The 16,969-nt window shown below is 40.0% G+C and overlaps 2 protein-coding genes across 7 annotated transcripts in view; one reads left to right on the forward strand and one right to left on the reverse strand.

Annotated features, from left to right (window-relative positions):
• lhfpl7 (LHFPL tetraspan subfamily member 7) overlaps positions 1 to 12,926 on the forward strand; it is a 153,365-nt gene extending 140,439 nt beyond the window's left edge. Inside the window, exon 3 of the mRNA XM_020600548.1 lies at positions 11,811 to 12,926. Within this exon, the coding sequence (XP_020456204.1) occupies positions 11,811 to 12,037 (227 nt within the window). The 3' untranslated portion in view covers positions 12,038 to 12,926. The remainder of the gene's footprint in view (positions 1 to 11,810) is intronic.
• Positions 12,927 to 14,183: 1,257 nt separating this feature from the next.
• Positions 14,184 to 16,969, reverse strand: part of spata22 (spermatogenesis associated 22) — a 3,666-nt gene continuing 880 nt past the window's right edge. For 4 of the 6 annotated variants that reach the window (XM_020600587.1, XM_020600586.1, XM_020600590.1 and 1 more), the window contains exons 3-8: positions 16,711 to 16,848; positions 16,156 to 16,336; positions 15,477 to 15,843; positions 15,242 to 15,365; positions 15,055 to 15,152; positions 14,184 to 14,672 (exon numbers count right to left, since the gene is read on the reverse strand). In XM_020600587.1, coding sequence (XP_020456243.1) covers positions 14,481 to 14,672; positions 15,055 to 15,152; positions 15,242 to 15,365; positions 15,477 to 15,843; positions 16,156 to 16,336; positions 16,711 to 16,848 — 1,100 coding nt within the window. In that variant the 3' untranslated portion in view covers positions 14,184 to 14,480. The remainder of the gene's footprint in view (positions 14,673 to 15,054; positions 15,153 to 15,241; positions 15,366 to 15,476; positions 15,844 to 16,155; positions 16,337 to 16,710; positions 16,849 to 16,969) is intronic. The other 2 variants (XM_020600591.1, XM_020600592.1) reach the window with 2 other exon arrangements.

A 16,969-nucleotide genomic window follows, 5' to 3' on the forward strand; every position in this document is an offset into this window, starting at 1 on the left:
CGTAAACCCCTGATTTATGGCTGCCGCTGTCTGTCTTCTCTCTCAACAGATGGAAGTGATGATCTTTGTGAGAGAGAACACGACTGTGAGAGGACGAGCTGTGACCTGATGATCCAGATGGGGGAAAGCTGCAGCAACAGCTTGTCGACCGGGCCGTGTTCCTGGGAGGTCCTGCTTCATCCAGCAGTGACTGTTCAGGTGTTTGGTCTGTGCTGCTGCTTCAGTGTATGGGAGTACAACCCCATCATCATGTTTGAGGGTGCATGTGGAGCGCCGCTCAGTTTGCAGCTCATCTGAGAGCGAGCAGCCACAGGTTTGTAAGCACAGTCAGTTGAGAGCGAGGACAGTCGGGAGCATAACAGATTTGAGCAGCGAGGATCCTCCCTTGCTCTTAAACCTGATTCTACTCTCACATATCTGTTCCTGTGCTCTCAAAGTCTGACTTTCAGACTGAAGAGCGCTTTCAAACCTTTTGGCTCAGACACACTTTAAACAAACTGCAGTGGAGACACCTGAGCGCGTAGCCTCAGAAACGGCCTGGATTACGCTCTCGTCTGCATTTGCACTTACCTGTGTTTCAAATGCTGAGTTGCAAACTGAGTAGCGCTCGAAATGTGGTCTGTGCGCCCTCAAAAACTCTGGCGGGGGATCTACTACCACAGAAATCTTTCCCTGTAATAATAGAAAACTTGAGTAATAAAAGATGTCCACGAACTCACTTTTCCCTTCACCTGAGCGTAGAGATCCTCTGCACCGTCAGACATCCATGTGTCTGTTCCGGGCACTTTGACCTCTGCATACACTGTGTCCTGCTGCTGTCTGTCCTGCACCAAGTTGGTGCGTGCTCCAGCTCTCAGGCTGGAGAAGTTGATCTCCCCATAATGGATGTTTTCTTCTGCTGGTCTGGCTGGTTCTTGAGGAGCCGGATCTTGGCCCGTTGGACTCTGTGAAAAATGGATCAAATGAGAACGAACTTTTATCCACTTCTGTTAGTTCACTTTGTCATCGCTCACTCAGCTCAGATTAATGACCTTCCACTTTACATTTTGAACACTATAAACATGATACTGGACTGTTCATGTGAACTGCTGTCAGGATGATTTGTTGTTTCCTGTTTCTTCACATTTAACTCACTAATGAGGAACCTGCTCAGCTCAGTCACACACTTCTGTACTTTAAAATGTTTTCCCACCTGTGTCTGATGTCTCAGCTTTAACTGCCTGGAAAAAGAAAAAATAAAATTATACAGTTGCAATAAATACATTAAAGCCAGTCATTTTGGATCTACAGAGAAGTCTGGCTGCAGCATTTTGACTTAATCCTAAGTCTGAGAGGTCGGACAGTGAGCTACAGTTGTTATGTGATGTAACCATATCATAGATATTTTATGTAACTGCAGTGAAACACTTGTACATTGACTGGGTGGCTGTGGCTCATGAGGTAGGGCAGTCGTCTCCTGACCAGCAAGTTGGTGGTTCGACTCCCGGTCTCCCCGCATGCCTAAGTGTCCCTGAGCAAGACACTGAACCCCGAATTGCTCCTGGTGGCTTGACTAGCGCCGGTGCATGGCAGCTTGTCGTCATCAGTGTGTGAATGTTGTGTGTGAATGGGTGAATGGTGTATCATCTCTGTAAAGCGCTTTGGCCAGTGCAACACACTGTGAGAAAGCGCTATATAAAATACAGTCCATTACCATTTTTATTTTGCACAAAGAAATTTGAAGAGAATAGAGTATTAAAGATATTAGCAATTACAGATTTATATAAAACCACTTTACTTGGGGCGGTGCAGTAGATAGCACTGTCGCCTCACAGCAAGAAGGTTCTGGGTTCGAGTCTTTCTGTGTGGAGTTTGCATATTCTTCCTGCGCCTGCGTGGGTTTTCTCCAAGTGCTCCGGCTTCCTCCCACAGTCCAAAAACATGCAGGTTGACTGGTGACTCTAAATTGCCCCCAGGAGTGGTTGTGTATCTAGCCACAGGGGTCAGTGACTTCTGTGCCAGTCCCAAGCCTGGATAAATAGAGAGGGTTGTGTCAGGAAGGGCATCTGGTGTAAAACCATGCCAAATTACTCATACACTGTGGTGACCCCTATCGGGAGCAGCCGACAGTAATAGAAGTACAAAAGCACTTTACTTCATTTTGCCCTCTCTCTCCACGGCAGTTTTTTCTCCCTTCTACATTTATTTGGGAGTTGTGTTTTATTTGCTGCTGTGTACGTGAACACCTTAAGCCAAATGTTTCATAAAATGTAGGTAGCTTGAGCAGCATCATTAACATAATTTCCTAGAGGCGCACTGAGCCTAATTATCAACATAGCTGTATGCAGAGTAGAGCACCGCTCATCACATTAGGATGGAGTCCCTGCTGTTTATGTACATGCTCCAGCAGGTCCCAGCTGACTACCTGGAGACTGTGCTGGCACAGTTCAACTCCCAGCAACCCCCAGATTTTCATCTTCCACTCTATCAGTCCTCACTTTGGGCAAACTGAGGGGCTGAAATAATAGAGAAAACTAATTGCATATACAGTATGTAACACTGGAGACTCTGATGGACTGTCTGTAGTAGTGTGTATACATTGCTGTATGTTATTCCAACTCATTTTCTTTTAAGATGAGTTTGGTTCTTCAGATAGGGCAGCCCATTACCTGTGGACTACTCACATATTCTTCTGCTATTCCTTTATCTTCATCTGTGGTTCCTCCTTAATGCACTGTCATGCACGTCTCTCTGCTTCCTTCTCCATGATAGAAGGGAAAATACTCCTTGTGTGTAGCCAGTGAAAAGGCAATTTCCTAGAAACACAACTTTGTTATGCACTGCCCTTTGTTATACTTTCATTATGAGACACACACACATACAAAGTCACATTGGTTTTACCTGTGAAACCACCACTGAGCCAGACATTGACCTCCCAAGTTTTTATGCCACTCTTCAACGGGAGAGTATGTATGCGGATATGCAAACACCTATGCACAATTATATGTGCCTAAGTATCAACAGTGAGTGTTTGTGGGTCGCAGCCAGTGTTTACTGCCCTGGGCTGTTGCTGTAACCCAGCACTTCATTTACATCAGCTTGCCTGATCACATTTGGGTTCTTAATACCTACATAGGAGCACACAGAAATCAGCTCACCTGTTCTATGCATGGAAAGTGCTTGTTTAAGGAAAATGAAGTGTGGAGACAGTGTGGAATGTGGCAGAGGAAGACACCTCCGAAGAGCAGTATTTTTGATGTATAGTAAACATATAGTATAATAATTCTTAGTTCTTTGCAGCATATGTTTCCTGTCACAGCATTTCATCAATAACAAATTCGCCAGCAACACAAAGATAGAAGCACTGTGCTGGTAAATCAAGATTTATTAGACACATTTTGTTGTTGTTTTGCATTAGCCTGCAGCTCTGCCTAGAAGGCAGTAGGCATTAGCCTTGGCAGAGAAGAAAAATATGGGTTTTCTCCCCTCTGGTTTGGGTGTTGATGTCGTTGCTGTGTGAGGAATGTGACATCAAACAGATTTGTGATTATGTAAGACCACAGTCTAATGTGAGTGCTATTTCATGTGACTTTGAAGTGAATAGTAGCTACAGATAATGTCCCTGTTTGGACAGCAACTGCATAAGATATTTCTTTCACTGAGTGAGTAAGCAGTGGGTGCTGGTGACAGAAGATACAAGAAAGTCACTTTCGGCTTTTACAATACTTCCAAACAATTCAGTAATTTGCAAGGCAATTCAACAGTCTGAAAGATAGGCAACAGAATCACCGTCTTTGCATAAAAAATAAACAAAATTATTAGATAAAAGAATTGTCAAAGAGTCAGTCAGTCATTGTTGGCCATACACTACAGTCAGAGTCCACAGTTACAAGTTAAAATGTAATATGCAAGCATTGTCCAGCTCAGCCTGTACTCTCTGGCATATTACATTTTAACTTGTAACTTGTTTGTTTTTAAACCACTACAGTTTAATATTGAGGCAGCTGTCAGGGAGAGGTATGATGCTCCCGTGAAGGTGGAAGAGTGAACCCAATTAAAGAGCCAGTCAGCTGAGGCAACAGAACAGGTTTTAATGTCTCTCTGTGATTTAAACAGAAACACACAGTCTTGAGGCATTAGGTAGAAGAGTGGTACTTAAGACAGTCCAAGGTCGAAGTCTCCGGCAGGGCAGCAGGGAAGGCAAGGCAGAATCACAGGTTAGTAGAACAGGCAGGATGTCAATCTCAGGTTGGCAGTCAGGCAAAAGGGAGCAGGCTGGATAACAGGTCGTTAGAACAGGCAAGGGTTTGGTACCAGAAAAGCAGTCACAGGGAAATAATGCTGCAGAGTCTAGATGAGGCATAGAACAATCTGGCAGCTCCTCACTATATGCTGTGGTGAACAGGTGTGGGTGATAATCAGCAGGTGAAACCAATGTACAAGATGAGATGAAGTTACCGGGGTTTAGGATGAGCTGGTGACAGGAACTGGTATCAGAATAAAAGCAGGATATCGGAGGCGGACGGGGCAGGATCATGAGAGCAGCAGCATTAATGTTATTTCTTTAAAAAAACACAACAGTGCCCCAAAAATCCTAAACTCAAAAATGATGAAACGTTCTAATTCCACAATTCAGCAATACATAGTTCTGTCTTTTTATGTTTTCACATCAACTATTTTCTAACATTTATAATATGTTTAGAAACAATTCACAGATTTTGCTTTACCCTGATTTTAAAGTTTGTCTTCTGAACAACACACAAAGACAACATGTCAGTGAACTAAGCTACTGTTTGACTGTAAATGTCCCTTTTACTTAACAATACTGTTTTGTTCAGACAGTGAGTCACTGCTTCAGTACAAGGCTACTATACACCAGGTGTGACTTTATAGTAGATGCCTACTAGATGGGCGTCTCTCTGTTTGGGCCTGCGTAACAATAATCACTGCACTAATAGTGTATGAAGGCCATGATATGCTAACCCCTGGGCATAGGAATAAAGCTTAACCTCTCACACTAAGGTGGCATATTTGAAACATATTAAAGCTCCAAACACTGCTTGAGGTTCTATGATGGACATATTCACTCAGTAATTGACTACCATGAACCTGCGAACAGAGTTCCCTGCAGACCTCCCTCTTTCATGTTATTAATTCAGGATAAGACCCCAAAACTTCCCAAATAACAATAACATGCAGGTATTGTGGCAGCTACCTCCTTAACCCTCAGATGTTACTGTACTGAGAAATTTTTATAAACCAGTACACTCTGACTTTTTGAGGAAGTGTTAAATTTTGTCTGAAATAACCAATGAAAGCTGTGTCACTGGGCACTTAAGACCATATCTATTTTGCACAGTATTTAGTTGACATAAGATGTTATTAAGGATATGAAATTTAAAGAATAGTGTATATTATGTAACAAGTAAACAGTTGGATATTTTAGATAAGCCTTTTTCTGATGTAACTGTCTAAAAGTCATTTTAGCAGTACAGTCTTCTGGGTTGCCACTGCCTGTTTTAACTTTCTGAGACACTGTTGAGAAGGTTGGCATACTATTAATACTGTTGATTGTTAAGCTATATGATTTAACTGTCCAAAAATCCTTCCCTCTTGCAGCCAGCCGGTTTGTATGGAATTCACCCAAGCAACAAGCCCAATCAGAGAGGCACTGCCTCTCTGAGACACTGCTGAGAGGGTTGGCATACTACTATTAACATTGTGAATTGTGTAATTGAAACTCACTGGGAATTGTGCAATATATGCAACTTTAACAATTACCACTTAAAAGTGTAGACCCACTAAAATCATAAGAATCAGCATCATCAAAACTTGACTCAATAAACACAAAGAGTATTAAACCTTTTCAGGAATTTTATATAGGAGCTTAAAAGAGGTACAGCAAAGCAGCAAAATATAGCATTAACATCAGCAATAATTGTCTTGATCGACTTACAATCTAAATAAATCATCAACTACCATTTCTAAACATAAATCTAAAATGATCATACTGATTAAAATTATCATGGTTGAGCTCTCAAGACACTGAATAAAAGTCCAAAGTTTGCTTACAGTCACCAATCCTCGGGTGGTTTGAGTTAGTTGGATTGTGGCTTTCTGTTGAAATCTTCATTTCAGATTAAATCCTCTTTTAAACAAGAATTCAGAGTTTCCTCTTGCTGAATCATGAGGCTTTGGCTCCGTTCCAGTGTCCCTCACCGTCATTCCGCTCTCCGTAGAGGCTCTATGGAAGGACTCCCTCGTTCCTCTTTTTGCCAGGGTTTTTAAAGGGTTCTGGTCCCTTCATCCAACCAGATGCCACAGTTTGCACTTAATACCTTTTTGGGCCTACACACTGTTGTTCTTCAGAACTCGTTTGCATATTGCGTTCAGTATTCTTGTAAGTGTTCATGACTGCTTTTGACCGGTTAGATCCAGCCTCAGATTCTACTTCCCTTTTCTTTAGAAAACTTATCATCTTAATACTTAACACAATACAGAAAACCTACTTCTGCTTGAAATACAAACATTCCCATTATCGCTTTCAACTGAACAATCACAATTACACACAGATTTTTCACAAAACTATCAATGCCTTAAAATCAAAACATGGATCTTTATAGTTTGAATACTATATTTGACTAAACATTTTTGATTAGACATTGATTAAACAGTATTTATCAATCAAATCTTTACTTTATACATGGAACATGATTTTTTATTACTTTCTCAGTGTCTTTCTAATTTTTCATCACACTCCTCTCTCTGTCACACACACACAATTTCACTTCCCCTATTCAGGTATGTGTGTCTTACTTCCTCTTTTCTGTGACTCAGCATTCTCCACTCTTTGTGATGAGATTGGATATAAAAGCACTTTTCACCATTCCATACAATACAATCATTTTACATTTTATTCTTACACATTCTCTGATTATTTCAAATGAAACACACACATAAATCATCTCATGATTATCCTTAATTATTAGTTTATGCATTCTCTCATAGCATTTTAATAATTTTTCTCTCTCTCTCAACTCCTCATGCTGCTTCTTGTACACATCCTTGCTGTTCTTGTGCGAATTCTGACTGAAAAGAGACAGATTTGTTCAATAGTCTCCTGCAGCCCTTGTTCTAAGGTTTCTGATGCCAGATCATCAGAGGCTAGTTCTGCTGTTATGGTCTGTTTCCTGTGCTCCTTGGCTCTCTCCGGGATCCATTTTTACAGGCTTGCCGACAATAGATTTTATGTAACTGTTTGTCAGAGGAAGCAAACAGACAGAATGACACCACAGCCAAACAGGAATGAAAGAGCACAGCATCTACAGTAGGAGAGCCACCCATTTCCCCCTGAGTTTAATTCACCCCTTTCCATTGCTAACAGAGTTATGATACTGAGCACAAGGTGATTATAGCATTTGAACCCAAAAAGGGGCTTGAAGCTCACAGAGTTGGATTTTTTTTCTTTGTAATATCTTGGGACGAATACATTTGAGGAATACAAGGTGTCTGAGTGTCTGGCACTACAGTATATTGGATTTCTGACATTTTCTGACAAGAATAGATTACAAACTTACCATATTTCTAAAGCTCAACTCAGGCAGTAACACTGAAATAGGACACGAGTAATCCCATGACTTGTGTGTTTCTCTGTAAGGTGTCTCTGATGAAATCGATTCAGTGTTACGCTTGGACGGCAGGTTATCACACACCTTCCTGCCCCATGAATCTATTCAATCTCCCTCTCACTCATTCTCACTGTAGTGAACCCATTTCTCTGGAAGCAACTTTCCATTTCTCACCACACAACAATGAGAAAGAAATTCAAGGTTAATGTAGTTCATTTAGTTGGTAGAAGCTGCACCGAATCTTTGTACGATAGTATAATGCCTTCTGCTCTGTTTTATTTAATTTTTGCTTCTCTCCTCCACTACCCTTGCTGTGAGTGTACACACACATAATACCTTAAAAGAAGCAAGTATATAAAGGCATTAAATGATTTGCTATTCATTAGCATACACAAAGGTGTGTGCAGCCTTGCAGCTATTGCACTCGTGAAGACTGTGTGGCTGTTTTGTCTTTCTATATCAATATGTTAGTCTCTCAGTTTGGAGCCTGGCAAGGCTTTTGAAGTGTGTATTCGAACAGGTTGTCATGTGAAATACAATAGGAAATTCAAGGAGTCAGTTTTTTTGAAGATTAAAAGACTGCACATTTTAAAGAACAAAATTGTGAATGAATTGTATTAAAATAATGCAGAACAAATATTGGTCAGAACTAACATTTCTCCATATAAGCACATTTAGATTAATTCTCTGTTATGTGAAAATATGACAGAAGTCTAAAAAATAAATAAATGGGGGTACATTTAAATATCTGAGAAGCTTTTGTTTTGCCTTTTTCCTGTGAACAAAAACACACACTGAAAGACCACAGCTCCCCTTTTATTACTGTGTATAAAGTCTGCACTGTAACTGGGACAGAGAGAAATCTCCATTATTCACTGTCTCATCATCGCTGAGCCATTATGATAGCCTCATGTACTCAGCCGCACTCATCTGATTGGCACTGACACACTCTCTCTCCACCTCTTCACATTTATGCCTCTCTGCAGAGAAAAGTCTTGCCGAGCTCAACTTTCCTCTGTCTTGAGCTGCAGATTGCTAATTGGGGGTTGGAAGGTTGGCAAACTGCTTGATACTTGGGTCTATAAGGGAGTAAATGATGGAAACACTTGCAGGTTTTTACTGCCTGGTGGCTACTGCATGGACAGCTCTTTAAAATTCCTGCCTTTATAGAGAAAGTCTATCTGAGTTTACTAGTGCTGTATCTTTCTTCCAACACTGACTTTAACACATCTAGTTGAAGCTCAATCTTGGATATTTTTCACTGTTCATATGCAAATGAATTAACTGACTTTTCTGCTTTCATGTGTTCTTAGCAGCCCTCGCCTACCGACTAACCCTGCATGGTCACCCCTTTATTATCTTGACAGACAGTGATGTCAACAAGACAGGGCCATTTATTCATTTGCTATGTTAAATGAAAGTCCATATGCACATTGCTGTCCTGCTTGCACAAGTAAAGAACACTGTCAGGCTTCAGCCTCCCTGCTTGTCATCTTGGTGTCATGTCAGCCTCTTTCATCACACTGTCCATTCCTCATAGGATTAGACCATCGGAGCATGTTAAAATTAAACTTGCCCACCCTGATATAGAAACTAGACTCCTGTTTCATGTTTCCCTTAATTTAATTAAATTTCTGCTACATGACATAGATGTGGAAGACTTTTAATGCCTAAATTAAAATAAATAAAACACAAATATAAAGTGAAATACATTGCTATTGTTATTTGTATTTGCTTTTTATTTGTACATTTACATAATAAAACGAAAAACATGTTAAACAATTATTTTGCCTTTTGTCCTTAATAACTGAAGAAACTGCTTTCATATGTAGTAACTTTATGCACTGCACCATTCATCCATCCTCTAGTCTGACACATCCTTCATCCATCTACCTTGTAGACTTCTGCTAGCATTGACTCATCAGCGTCCATTAAACAAGCTAGTTACTGTAATCTAACTGTAGCCAGCTAACACTAATTAGCCCACTAATATTTACTGAGGCTTCAGCCAAGAAGCTCCCTCTGTGTGTTTGTATAGCCACCTGCAGCACAGTCCATCTCTTTAAACTTCAGTCAGTTATAATAGCAGCAGTAATAATCCGTCCTGCCCACAGGAAATTATCAGCTTGTGTCACACATGGATGTATTATAGGAACTGGATATCAGACTCAAAGATGGCTCCCACTCACTTGAATGAAAATTGCAGGGCAGGAGCATGAGCCAAAAATGTTTCCTAATTTTTAAAAGTATAAAACCTCTAATACCATGAGTGGTAAATGACAACTGTGAATAGTTTTAAAGACTTCTCTCTTTTTTTAAATTATAGTTAATATAAAACATTCTTTTTGCTTATTCCACACTATCTAGCTGGCACTGACATGACCCACAACACAGTTCTGTTGGAGATTCTGGTGTGTTATCCTTGTAGGGGTGAGCTGCTAGCCTCAAGCAGAGATGAGGAGCAGGCTACAGAATCCAGCAAGTTATATCTAACTGGAACGACAGAGTTTTATCATTTGCAAACTGCTAGACACTGACTCAAGTGACATCACTTGGCACAGCTCCCTCTGAAACCTCAACAGCTTTATACAACCATTTTCACATAAGTACTCCCCAGTACCTGTTAACAGATGTGTAAAATTTAGTTTCTCTTTAAGAAGTGTAAATACACGTTGGTTTGGAGTCAGCCCTTGCAAATTTTAACAGTAAAACCGGAATGTTTCGAGTTAGCCTCTCATATGAGATCAATTTCACAGTTTTTTTGAGAGTTCATTTGTAACTGAAAGCTTGCAGAGATCCATTCTGAGCTTCAGCATATCTGGTCCATACAGCTGCCCTGCATAGACGCCCTGTCTTAATGATAAACTCCTGCTCCACCATTTGTTAATTATCCAGGCTAGGGTTGTACCCATGTTTGTTTTAAATGCCATTTTTTTCAGTGTCAGAGCGAAGTGGCCTTAGGCTGTGAGTGTGTGTCTCTGTGTTTCTTCCACAGAAGCCAAAGATAGTTTGATAAAGAATGCCATTAAAGTGTCATTAGGCAGTGAGCTTTAAGGCACCAGGCCCCTGTAGATAAAGCATGGGGCCACTTTTAGTGCAGGGAGGTGTAGTTACAGGGTGGGGATATGCTAGACTACACAAGTCATCAACTTGATTCTCATACAGCCATTGCACTGTAGCTCTCTTATGAGCACTGTGTCCTACTGACCATGATGTCCTTGAAATCCAGTGTCTCCTGAAGTCAAAACAGTGCGATAAAAGATGTTTGTTATGTTTTCTAGAGAACTACTCACCACATGAAGTTTAAGCTTTCCCAGAAACCCCAGCTCTCCAAAGCTAAAGCAACTTTGGCACCCAACATTGTAATAGAAATCCAGCTGGCACTCAGAATGAGTAACATCAGCAATAATAACATGTAGCGCAGGTGATAACTATGGCAGCATGGGCTGGGAGACTTGACTGAGCTTGTGAGAGTGAGCTGCATGGGTGCTGAGGATAGTGTGTGAGAAAGGTGATTGCCAGAGAAGTGCAGAAAGATCCTCGTTTTTTGAAGCCTTGAAGTGAGGAGTGCAACAGATTTAAAGAGACATTAATCATTTTGTGTTAGGAGGTTCTGTCAATTACAGTCATCAGTGTTCTGCTGTTCAACAAATTAAACCTGCTGTAGCTGTTGGACTTAGAGAACAATCTAGGTCATGATTTATATTTATATATGTCACTCAGGGCAATAAATCATAAGTCTCTTAGCACTGATTAAGTATCTAAATTACACACTTGACTTTGAGCCAGACTGTTAGCTTTCTTTGCAAAACCTCTACTGCCACCAAGTGGCTTTCTGTTGACATAGCAGTACAGCATAGCTAGCCATTAGGAAAGGGTTGGGTCACAAAAGACAAACAAAAAACAAGTCCTCACCTACCTGGCTATGCAGAGTTTAGGTTTTATTAGGCCTGTCTTTCACTGTCAACAGTTTTAATTGCTCCAGTAAAATCTAATTGCACTTAAAACTGTTCACAGTTACGTTTGTGGATTAATCAAAGTGACAGGGACAGTATTTCTTTTCAGTGCCATAAGCATCACTCCACACTGGGGTACAGGCAAAAATAAAATCATCTTATATTTTGCATGAAATGATTCCTCCAGCAGCCTATATAAATATCATGCATACTGTTTGACCCGCTCTGTCTTTTCTCCTACTTGCAGTGTTCATCATGGCTGCTGGACTGCTGGTCTACCCCTTTGGCCTAAACTCGTCACTGGTCAGGTCCTTCTGTGGCAACTCTGACATTTACTATGCTGGCGACTGTCAGATTGGCTGGGGCTACATGCTGGCTATTGTTGGCGTCATGCTTACCATCTTCTTGCCCTTTTTTGCCAAATATGCACCGCAGGAGCAGCTGTCCCCCACCCCTTTACCCACATTGTTATAGTGCACTGAAATAAAGTCTTATTTTTTCCTTCCCGACCACTCTCTCTAATCTCGGCTTGATGTGACAGAGAGACACCTGCATCCTGTTTTTAAAGATGATGAGAAGCCCCACACAGTGATAACTGAAGCTGACACTCAACAACAAAGTCTTCCCGTATCTGTTACAAAATTAATTTAACTCAATTAATTTACATGGAATGTTTTGTGTTACAATAAAACTAGGTGGTTGTAGTTGTTACCTTCAATCTCTGAGGTTTCCATACAGTAGTTTAACCTGCCTGTTTTCTTCATGTCAGCTCTGGAGATGATGCAGTCAAACACAACTAATCAAATGATTTTATATGATTTAAGAAAATGGCCACAGTACTTGCTAAAGTTGTTCCCTTCCTTTGTTTTGTAGAAACAACACACAGTATGTAACATTCCAAAACAGACTGGAAGCCGCATAAAGAGAGGATGCATGCAATGATGTGGCAGTAGCCTATGACTCAACCAATCAAATAATGTTTCATTAAGAGATGCTGAACAACATAAGACTCAAAGTCAGAGAAGCTTTGAATGGTTGAACTGCATCTTGTGATGATGTATTGTGCTGAGGAATTTGAACTGTACATATGGTTTGGATTTAATAGAGCTGAAGTCTGACATTTGAAAATGACATGATTAAAGAGAACTGGTGCGCTGAATGATTTTTGCTCTTCAGACTTCTGTGTCCCATTCTTGTGAACAGGCAGTCACAGTTGTGTGCTTTTAGTAACTGTCACAAAGAAAAGGAAAATAAACAACCCACCAGATCTGCCATGGCAATAACAGGAACTCTCTTCTTAGAGTAAGGGAGTGAGTGAATCATAATAGGTGGTTTCAGAGCAGTGTTGTCAAAAGTTTTATGTTGATACCATTTTCCCTATAATTGTTTGTGAAATGTAACTTGCTTGTTGAACAAAACATTTTGTCTACAACACACAATACTAAACATTCAGGAAATAATGACTGCAAATAGCAGGGACATGTAGGAGTTGTGTTTAAAAAGGCATGACATAATGGGCTGTGTTAATGGTAGAACAGTTAGTCAAGAGTTTAAATGTGATCTGACCAACTTGTGCCTTTTAACATAACCAAGACAAGTGTTTAATACAATTATCAGGTTATCATCTTCTTCTGTGTGTTTTTTTTCTTTGATATTTTTTCCTCTTGGTGGTAGTGTGTCTCCTGTACTTCATGGAGCATGATCTCATTAACTTCAGAATATGTTGTGGAGGGGAAAAAGAAAGTAATGTACTTGTGCTCAATTATGCCACGAGACATTATTGTGAACTATAAGATTTGAATCATTTGATGAGTATATTAAAAGGTGACATGCAGCTAACATTAATTTCTGGCATCCTCGTCTTAGGTGATTTAGAATTTGCATGGTTAGGTGCGGTAGCTGTACAAACTGAGCTTCACCTTGTGTTATCTGTACTGAGCTGACAGTATTCATATCATAAGTGTGGCTGAAAATAATTAGCTCCAAAAATAAGCTCATGTGTGTTGGTGTGTTTTTGTCAACCCACTTCTCCTTTAAAGTGCTGCCACCATTCCTGTCATGTTTCAAGGTCAACACGTCTACTTTCCCACTTATTGTCCCTGTACACTGCCAAGTTCATCAAGCTGGACTCCCTTTTCTAAGTGGGTGTTTATGTGCATATTAGTGTTTAATAGAGTTAAATAATTCCAAAATTTGGGTTCCTGCAATGAGATATTCTGACATTTTGAAAATGGCTGTGATTATTTTGCCATATTTGAAAGAAGGTCAGAAGACAAATGTTGGTATTGTATTGGACCTCATACTGTGCTTGACTGGCGTGACTGCACTGGACTCAACCCCTGCATTTGTTGAACTGTTGTTTGTAAAGTCTTAGCACTGGTGAAACTGTTTTGGTAGAGTAGAATTATTGTTTCTTCCATTGTGATGTTTGACTGTAAATAAACTAACTGTACTTGGTATCATATTATCCTTAACTGCCCCATTTTTTAAAGATATATTTTGAGATATTACCTTCTCCTGTTTGATTTACCTGATAATAATGTTTGCTGTTCTGTGAACTTTCTTTGTAATAAAAATATTTCAGAACTTGCATAAAGAGAGGCTTTACTTTCCATTAAGGTTTGGTTAATTGAAACAAATCTTTATATATTTTTCTCACAAATAAATACAAAAAATGTCGACACCAGAACATGCAAGTGAATTCCACTGTTAAAGTACAAGTACATTTTTCTTGTATATGATAACCTAACGGCAGTAACTCCTTTTACAGGTCAAAAACTTTAATACTTTTAAACATGCAAAACTTGAATCTGTAGCAACAGTAATCTATGAATATAAAGGATTAAGCTTGGCTCTCACAAACACTGGTATACATTTTTCCAAATAGTCTTGTAGTGCTGAAGATACCTACTCATTCTCAGACCTCACTGAGTGATTTGACCAGCGCCCTCATTTCAGCATCACAGGCTTTGACAGCCTCCTGGGAATTCCTCAGCTCCGAGGGCAGGCCGGGCCTGACAGACACACATATCAGGACATCTCTGTTGCGGTCATAGTTACCCACACAGCGATGCACTTGACCACGGATGAGGCGGGGCAGTTCCTGCTCCTGTTGGAGGCAGATATTAAGATAGACTCAAGTAAGATTCCAGTGATGTTTTTTGTAATGGTAATCCTGTCATTGTCTGCAAAATGCCTTCGATTAGATGTTGAGTTTTTAAATTTAAACCAAGATGAATGGTGACAATAACATTTACACATACTTGCATTTATAAATACTAACAGATTTTCTTGTAGTTAATAGAAAACCAATATGCAACATAATCATCAAACTGAACATGAATAACACATTGCTTAATAAAAAACTATTGTTTTTGTCTGACTGAGCAGAATCAAAGCAAGTCAACGTGAGTAAAGTGATGCTGTCTCTGATAAACTCAGGACACATTCATTGGGATTTTCTTCTTAAATTGGGGGTGTTACTTTCTCACATTTTCATAAAAGACACACTGTACAACCGCCTTCCCATCTCTCATGAGGAAGTTCTTGGCTCCGTGGTGACCCAGTGTAACTGCAGAGTCTAGTGTAGCTGAGGCAAACATATAGTCTGTCAGATTAATGGTGTTTACAAATGACAGAGTATCAAACAAAGAGAGCAGAAGCTCCTAATCAACTAACCAAATAGCTCAAATAAGCAAGGGACTTTGTCTTTAAACTGGCTCCAGTGTCTCATGCCATCAATAACTGCAGTCAGAATCCTCAGCGAGGTCTCAGTAGCTGGCTTCATTGGAAATGCTTGCTGCTGAACACAAATACAAATGCTGCACTTAGCACTAATGTTATTATGAAAAATTAATGGCAAAAATTTCAACCTCTCTATATTATTATACTGTATTTTTCCATATATTTCTACCTGAGTTTGAGTGGATTTTTGAGTCTGAGGTTGGCTTGAGCTCCTTTTCCCCTCAAAGCCGGATCTCTGTGGCCCAAAGCTGTTAGTAAATTTCCAGGAGTTTTGTGGCTGCACTGCAAGAGCAGAAGGCCTGCTGGAAGGTGGGAGAGAAGGAGGCAGAGGTCTAGACTGCTGGAAAAACTGATGTGTGGGCTTGGGTGGTCTGTAAGATGGCTGCTGATCCATCTGAGACAACCCAGGATGAGGTCTTGGCTTGCTTTGTGCACTCTCACTAATGTGAGGAGCTTGATACTTGTACTGTGTGGAACTGACACTGGAGATGGATTCCTGTTGTCTGGCTGGGTTGCGGGGCTGTCCCATGTTAGAACTGAAATGAAAAAATTCACATCACCCTGCCTCTGAAATGCTTGCACTGGCAATATTTGAATTTCTTTATCTTTTTAAATACATTAAATACACTCTGTTCATGAATGAATCAAGTGAGAGTAAAATCATGGCTCTGACAGACACCTTTACACCATTACAGTAGCTACATTTATTTCTTGGGAATGTCAAAATGTAAAAACAGCAGTCTAATTTAAACAGTTTATGGGTCTGACTTTTAGCTTTTTTCATTGCTGATGACAAAGGGGTGAAACCTCAAACAATCACAGTAATGGAAGAAGTCAATAAACTATACCTTGTGCTTTCAACTTTGTATGGATGTGGCATGAATGCGTAGTTTCTCATTGTAGGGGTAGGTCCAGGAGCAGGCCTTGCACTTCCATACTGCTGGGGCTGAGAACCTTGTGTCTGTCTGTTCCACTGGTTTTTTGAAGCCCCAGAAGATGGACCTGAGACCTTGTAGCAACCATATACACCTGAGTAAAGGTATATTCACAGACAAAAATCTTATAGCTCCCTCCACTGTATTGAAGCTGTGAAGGATTATCCAAATTCATGAAAAGAGGATTTATGAGATTGCCATTTGTTTTATGTAAAATGGCCTAAACTGTGTGATTCAGCAGAAGATTTTTGTTTATGGAAATTTAGACATTAAAAACATTCAACAGCAAGATTTTTAAAGATTACATGCCCTTGGGTTATTTGGAGCAATTTTGTAAAAAAAAATAAATCCTACCCTGGTGTTGTTGAAGATCACTTTAAATCAATTAAAGTATATTTATATTTTTCTTTGGGTGTACTGCCACCTAGTGCCTAAAATACAGTAGAAGCTCGGTAAAGCTTGTTTCACCTGGTGTGCTATGAGATGCAGCTGAGTTGGTGCTTGCAATGTATTCAGTGTAGGAAAAGGATTCATTCTCAGAGGGAGCAGAGGTCAGAGGAACTCTGTTTCTTTTCTTCTGGTTAAAGAGTGGCACAGAGAGGCAGCCTGACAGAGACAACAGAAGAAACGGAACTGAGCATACACTATGAATTCATTAACATAGAACCATATCCATTACGTACGTTTTCCTTTTGATATGGCACAGAAAATTGAAACCATATATATA

Source organism: Monopterus albus, unplaced genomic scaffold, assembly GCF_001952655.1.
Source record: "Monopterus albus unplaced genomic scaffold, M_albus_1.0 scaffold47.1, whole genome shotgun sequence".
NCBI lineage: Eukaryota > Metazoa > Chordata > Actinopteri > Synbranchiformes > Synbranchidae > Monopterus > Monopterus albus.